Raw genomic sequence first — 7,614 nt, 5'->3', positions numbered from 1 at the left:
TATAGGGATTATTTTAAGTTCCTGCCAGAAGAGCTTGAGGGAAGTGACTAACATCAGTCATGATTATTTTTCTCCCTTCCTCCTGGGAAACTGCATGCATTTTGTTTTTATTGAATTGGATTTCTATGATGTGCTTTCTATTAAGTTTATATCCACGAAAACAAGATGAAAGGAATGTGCTTTTTCCTTGGAACGCATGGTGGGAAGGGTGGTGGAGGTTCTTTGCTCTTGCTGGACTTTGTTCCACACCGTGGCAGTGGCAGCTCTCCTGAGCAGATGCGTCTGGCCCCTGCTGACCTCAATATGAAAAGTTTTGAACTCAGTTACTAATTTTGCAGTTTTAGGTAGCAGTTTAGCCATGTAAAGCCCAAATGAAGATGTCCTTTGGAATTCAAAGATTGAGACCTTGAATTTAGTACAATGCTGTTATGAAAGATCATAGCAGAGATCAGATGAAGGATGAAATGCTTGTTCCATAGTCAGCCTGGAGGTCTCCACGTGTGTGGGGTTAGAAATGCCTTGACTTCCTTCTTCCAGAAGTGTAAGCAGCCCATTATCGTCCCCTTTTCAGGATGCTTGAGCATGGGGCCACATATATACCTGCTGATGTAAAATATGTACCTGCAGTAGGGACAGGGTGAGGTCCCAATCTGCCCTGTGTCCTGAACCATGTCTTCTGCTGCCTGCCAGGGTCATGCTGAAGCTCTTGGGGATCGTCAGGCTTGCTTTGGCTGGGAGCACCTACCCTGCAGAGTGCACCTCCAGCCCATCCCCTATGGCTGTCCAAAAGCTATGTGTTTGCATGCCTTGGACTGGTAAATACAGTGGCATGTTCCTTCATTATTGATTTACCAATAAGTAGAAGAAATTGTGTTTGATTTAATAGAAATATAAAATCATAAGAAATAGTTAGTAAATTTTTTACTTGTTGTGGTTTGTATTAGCAACCAATTGCTGCTTTAAAATCACCTATACAGTCCCATACCAAGGCCGAAGAGATTGGTCATAATCATTTAGTAGAAACGTTTGGGACCTAGGTAACCAAATACAAACTGATCTGTAAGTTGATTTATAATATATATATATAGGACCAGGAGAATACAAGTAGTTGTCAAAGTTTAGGATTAACAGGAACTGGGGGAAACAACGGTAACAGTTTACAAGTACCTGCCAAGGAAACCGTGTCCTTGGGAATTATGTTTGTGTATGAAACTGTGTCCTTGGGAATTGTGTTTGTGTATGAAACTGTGTCCTTGGGAATTGTATATGAGTAAGTTCTATATAAGATGTGTGATTTCAGTGCTTGGTGCGCGTTGTTGGTGAGAATACTCCCCTGCGCGCCCGGCCGTCAATAAAGAAGTGTCTGCTTATCTGCATCAAATTGGTGTTGATAAGTTCTTTATTCCGGATTTTCGGTAACAGTTTCTGGCGACCCAGATGGGACCTCGCTGAGAGAGACCGGAGGAGTTGGGGACCTGATCGGTTCCAGCCGGCACCAAGGATTTCTCGGGGATACCCATCAATCCCCGATCCGTAAGGCTCTTCGCGACGTTCCCTGGATTTTGGTAAGACACTTCTTTTTTGTACTAGGAGTGGGTTAGAGTCCCACCCTGTAAAGTGGGTTAGAGTCCCACTTAGGAGTGGGTTAGAGTCTCACCCTTGGAAAGTGGGTTAGAGTCCCCCACAGTGGGTTAGAGTCCCACTGTATAAGCCTGCCTGTCAGACGCGGCGAAAGCTGCGCAGGGTTGGGCTAGAGGATCCTCGTGTATTGGAAGCCTAGGCGTCTGCCCGTAAGACATAAGCGAAAGCTATTGCAGGGTTGGACAATTGTGGATTGGGAAACAAGAGAACCTATATGCTATAGTGTTCTCAAAGGAAGTGCCTCTAACAAGAAGTTAGAAGTTTTACATGTGTTATATTGTAAAATTGTTTATTTTTTTGTAGAGTATTGTATAAGAATTTAAGAATTGTATAATATTGTGTTATATACCTTTGTATATAGTAACAGTTGTGGAAAGGTGTGAGTGTGAGTGTGCTTGTAAGTGTGAGACGTGCAATTGAGCACGAAGAGAGTGCGGAGTTTGGATCCACGTTTCTGTTACTCTGCGAGGGGTGCAGCCGGAGAAGAACGAAGCGACAGATTTGAGTGATTGATTGTATATTGTATTGTAAAGTGATTTATTATGGCATCTAAGCTGACTCATTTGTTTAAAAGTAAAAGCATGGGTAATCTGGCCGTAAGTGACAAAGTTCCGAAAACTTCTCCGTTAGGATGTTTGTTAGCACATTGGGGAGATTTGCATGATGATTTGCGAAAGAGTCAGATGATTGAATATCGCAATCAGTGGTGGCCTCTGTATATTTTGGAAGATCAGGAAAAATGGCCTATGAATGGGACACTGAATTATAACACCATTCTGCAGTTAATGCTGTTCTGTAGAAGGGAAGGGAAATGGAGTGAAGTGCCATATGTTGATTTATTTTTCTATTTAAGACAGAGGAAAGATTGGCAAAAAGAATTTAAGTTGATTAGTAGGGATAATTTAGTAATGGCTATGACTTCTGACGATAAAAAGGTGAAAAAGTGTTGTTCAACATGTGAGTTGGGAAAAGATTGTTTAAAGAAAAGAATTGCTTCTGTTGAAAAGGATGAAGGGCCAGAATTAGATATATCCCCTCCGCGGAGAGAAAGACATTGGGGGCGAGAATATAGGGAACAGGTGGAGGAACCAGAGAGTAGTGGAATAGAGGATGTGGAGGAAGGGCCGTCTGAGATTGTAATTCATACTCCTGTCTCCCGAAGAACTCGGCAGCAGGTGCAAACAATAGCTCCTCTACGGCAGGGCGTTGGTAATGATGGGCCAGTGTATGTAAAAGTGGCTTTTTCAGTTACGGATTTGATGGCTTGGAAACAGGCAGCAGGTATATATATAGAGAAGATCCTGAAAGAGTAGGCAGAGTGGTAGATACTATAATCAGAACACAGAATCCGGACTGGAGTGATTTACAGGTGATCTTGGATAATTTACTGGATGATACAGAAAAGCAGATGGTATTAAAGACTGGCAAAGCACAGGTAGAAGTGGCTGTATTGAGTGGGACAACAGGTGGAACAGTAGAGCAGAATTTTCCATCTGGGGATCCGCAGTGGGATCCAAATAATGTAGAGCACAGAGAAAGACTGAATCGATACCAGAAATGGATTTTGTATGGAGTTAAACATGCCATGCCTAAGTCTCTGAATTGGTCTAAATTATATGAGGTGAGACAAGATAAGAATGAATCTCCCTCAGCGTTTCTGGAGAGATTGAAGGAAGCAGCCCGAAAATATACTGACTTAAGAGTAGAAACAGAGGCGGCTCAGATACAATTGGCTTTGATTTTTATGGGACAATCGGCACCAGATATAAGAAAGAAACTCCAGAAACTTGAAGGGGAGGATTCAAGGAGTTTGAATAAAATGCTAGAAGCAGCATGGAAAGTATATAACAACAGGGAAAAAGAGGAAAGGAAGACCAGAGAAAGTGGATTGTTGGCTGTAATGACAGGGACAGCAGGCAGAGGAAGGGGCAGAGGAAGAGGACGAGGAATTGGTGGAAGGGGAGGATTTATGAACTATGGTAATCAAAACTTTAATACCCCCTTAGGAGTGAATCAGTGTGCCTTTTGTAAACAAGAAGGACATTGGAAGAGAGACTGCCCAAGAAACGGGAATGCTCAGCAAGAAATAGCCAAATTGATGGTTTTAGATGACCGAAGGGGACTGGAGGGGAACCCAGCTGAGCCTCTGGTTGTAATTAAGCTGGGAGATAAAGAAGTTAAATTTTTAGTGGATACGGGAGCAACATTTTCGGTATTGAATACTTGTAAAGGAAAAATTGGAACAAAACCAGCAAACATAATAGGAGCAACAGGGAAGGAGGAAAATAGGCCATTTCTGCAACCCCTGGATTTAAAATTTGGAAATAAAATAATTACACATGAATTTTTGTATGTACCAGAATGTCCGATACCCTTGTTAGGAAGGGATTTGTTATCCAAATTAAATGCACAGATTGTTTTTGAAGAAGGAGAACTTTTCTTGAAAATACCTGAATCAAAAACAGGAGAAATCCTGATGATACAGGAAAAAGTGAAAGAGCAGGAAATTCCACCAGAGGTGGATTCTGCAGTGATTCCTACAGTATGGGAAACAGATATTCCTGGCAAATCAAAATTGGCAGAGCCTGTGAAAATAGATTTAAAAGAAGGTGCAGGGACAGTAAAAATTAAGCAATATCCAATCAAACCAGAAGTTAGACAGGAGCTGAAGAAATTAATTGATAAATTTTTGGAGTACAAAATTTTAGGAGAGTGTGAATTTGAGTATAATACTCTTATTCTACCAGTTAGAAACCCCTCGGGTGAATATAGGTTAGTGCAAGACTTGAGAGCAGTAAATCAAATAGTCAAGGACATATATCCTGTGGTGGCAAATCCTTAAGCATTGTTAACAGCGTTAAAGGAGACTCATCAGTGGTTTACAGTGCTTGATTTAAAAGATGCTTTCTTTTGTATACCTTTGGAAAAGGAAAGCAGAAAATTGCTTGCTTTTGAGTGGGAAAATCCACAAACGGGACGAAAAATGCAGTTGACATGGACAAGACTACCCCAAGGATTTAAAAATAGCCCAACGATTTTTGGAAATCAGCTGGCAAAAGAGCTTGAAATTTGGAAACAGGATAAACCAAGGCCTGGACATTTACTTTTACAATATGTGGATGACATACTGATTGCCACAGAAGAAAGATTTACCTGCATACAGGTAACAACAGCCCTTTTAAATTTTCTGGGACTGAATGGGTACAAGGTGTCTCGGAAGAAAGCCCAAATAGCCTGCCAGACTGTGATTTATCTGGGCTTTGAAATTTCAAAAGGGCAGCGACAATTAGGAAAAGATCCCAAAGAAACTATTTGTAGTATACCTGAGCCGAAAAATATTCATGAACTCAGAGCGTTCTTGGGAATGGTGGGGTGGTGTCGCCTTTGGATCATGAACTACGGTCTGATAGCTAAACCATTGTATGAGGCCCAGAAAAACTTTCCTTTCGTATGGGGCCCACAACAGCAAAAGGCTTTTATGGAATTAAAACGCGCCTTAATGTCTGCACCTGCTTTAGGACTTCCGGATTTAACCAAAGATTTTCAGTTGTTTGTCCATAAGAGACAACGTCTGGCGTTGGGTGTGCTGACGCAGCGAATAGGAAGCTGGAAACGACCGGTCGGATACTTCTCCAAACAACTGGTCACAGTGAGTAAAGGGTGGCCGAACTGCCTTCGAGCAGTGGCTGCAACAGTGATGCTCATACAAGAAGCTCGGAAATTGACTTTGGGAAGAACAATAACAGTCTATGTCCCACACATGGTGATAACTGTTTTAGAACAAAAGGGGGGACATTGGCTGTCTCCGAGCCGGATGATGAAGTACCAGGTAATACTGACTGAACAAGATGATGTGATTCTAAAAACAACTAACCTGGTAAATCCTGCAGTGTTTTTAAGTTCCATACAGGAAGAAGGACAACTGGAACATGACTGCTTGGCTACTATTGAGTATGTTTATCCCAGTCGAGACGATTTGAAGGACGTACCATTGGAGCGACCAGACTGGGAACTGTATACAGATGGTAGCAGCTTTATGGAGCAAGGGGTCCGATACGCTGGATATGCGGTAAGAACAGACACCACAGTTACAGAAGCAAAGGCATTGACGGGTACCACATCAGCTCAGAAAGCAGAACTTATTGCTTTAATTCGAGCCTTAGAACTAAGTGAAAAGAAGAAAGTAAATATTTGGACAGACTCAAAGTATGCTTTTGGGGTAGTACATGTCCATGGAGCTTTGTGGAAAGAAAGAGGATTATTGTCCTCCCAGGGATCAAATATTAAGCATCAAAATGAAATTTTACAATTATTACAAGCAGTTCAAACACCAGATCAAGTAGCAATCATGCACTGTAAAGCACATCAAATTGGGAACACAAAAGAAATTGTTGGAAATAATTTGGCTGACTGAATGGCAAAGAAAATAGCAAAGGGACGAGCATTCCAAATGGCATTAATTCCCTCCAAGACAGTAACCCTTCCTAGAGAAAAGCCAAAATATTCGGAGGAAGATGAGAAACTAGGTCAATTTTTGAATGCCAAGAAAAAATTTAGCTGGATGGTGGATAACTCCTCATGGACGAGTAGTAGTTCCACCTTCATTAATGAGAGAAATAATACAAACCAAACATCAAGAATGTCATTGGGGAGCAGAAGCTCTAGTAACATCTTTACAAAAACAAGTTATATCAGTGAAAATGATGGACATGGCTAAATTAATAACTGCAAAATGTGAAGTATGTTTGAAAAATAATCCAGTGATCAAGAAAAGAGTTCAAATGGGTAGGTTAAAATCTGGTACGGAACCTGGAGATTATTGGCAAGCAGATTTTTCAGAATTACCTAGACAAAATGGGTATCGATACATCCTGGTGGGGGTTGATACTTTTACAGGATGGCCAGAAGCTTTTCCCTGTCGCACCACACAAGCAAAAGAAGTAGTAAAGTGGTTACTACAAGAAATAATTCCAAGATTTGGAGTTCCTATTGGAATTACCTCTGACAGAGGTCCACACTTTGTTGCAGAAGTAGTCCAAAATATTAGCAAAATTTTGGGTATCACTTGGGACTTACATACTTCATGGAGGCCACAATCCAGTGGGAAAGTAGAAAGAATGAATCAAACTTTAAAGAGACAAATAAGCAAAATCTGTCAAGAAACTAATTTAAAATGGCCTCAAGCGCTTCCACTGGCATTGTTACGAATTAGAGTACAACCAAAAGGTGGAACCTCAGTCAGTCCTTATGAATTATTGTATGGGAAACCTTATGAATCCCCAGAACCAAATCCAAATATGCATGTGAAAGGGAAGCAAGATGTGTATAACTATTTACTTTCTTTAGGAAAAACTTTGACTGCAATTCGGAGCGCAATACTGTGGAACAGACCATTATCCCTGGAAAACCCTGTGTATGACTTTCAACCAGGAGACTATGTCTATGTGAAGACGTGGACTTCCGAACCTCTGCAAGAACGCTGGAAGGGACCTTTCCAGATACTGTTAACCACCTTTACGGCTATCAAGATTGCAGAATCAGATGCTTGGATACTTCATGGAAGATTATTAGCCGTGATCCAAAGACTTATTTATATCAGTTTGTGATTCTTCTCTTTGTGTTAGCTAGGCAGGTGACACTGGTGTGGACTGATTTGGTGGTGAGAAACAAAAGACAAGACACAGAACAATTGATTAACATTCCCAAAGAAATGTCTGAAGAAAATTTGATGTTAGGATTGATTAAGGGATTTGCCAATTTGCAGAATGTTACACAGATTACTGCTTGTTTACCAATACCAAGAGCAGTAGGTGAATCTATTCCTTGGGGAATTTCAACTGTGAATTTGACCAACCTGGAACATAAGAACTCCCTGGTGTTTTACTTGGGATGGTACTTGGATTAAAGGTGTACTCGCAATTCTTCCTTCAGTAGTAGATAAAGGTACTACACAAATAGAAAAGGAACATGTAG

The 7,614-nt window shown here is 41.0% G+C and overlaps 1 protein-coding gene across 1 annotated transcript in view; it reads left to right on the top strand.

The window, feature by feature from the left end:
* Positions 1-2,555: 2,555 nt before the first annotated feature.
* Positions 2,556-7,614, top strand: part of LOC141941657 (TOG array regulator of axonemal microtubules protein 2-like) — a 66,835-nt gene continuing 61,776 nt past the window's right edge. Inside the window, 6 exon segments of the mRNA XM_074864627.1 lie at positions 2,556-2,850; positions 3,648-3,853; positions 4,389-4,413; positions 5,160-5,290; positions 5,552-5,824; positions 7,406-7,533. Of these exon segments, the coding sequence (XP_074720728.1) occupies positions 2,556-2,850; positions 3,648-3,853; positions 4,389-4,413; positions 5,160-5,290; positions 5,552-5,824; positions 7,406-7,533 (1,058 nt within the window).

This window comes from Strix uralensis, chromosome 3, assembly GCF_047716275.1.
Source record: "Strix uralensis isolate ZFMK-TIS-50842 chromosome 3, bStrUra1, whole genome shotgun sequence".
Taxonomy (NCBI): domain Eukaryota; kingdom Metazoa; phylum Chordata; class Aves; order Strigiformes; family Strigidae; genus Strix; species Strix uralensis.
Note: the sequence above shows the minus strand (reverse complement) of the source record. Positions and strands in the feature narration are given on the sequence as shown.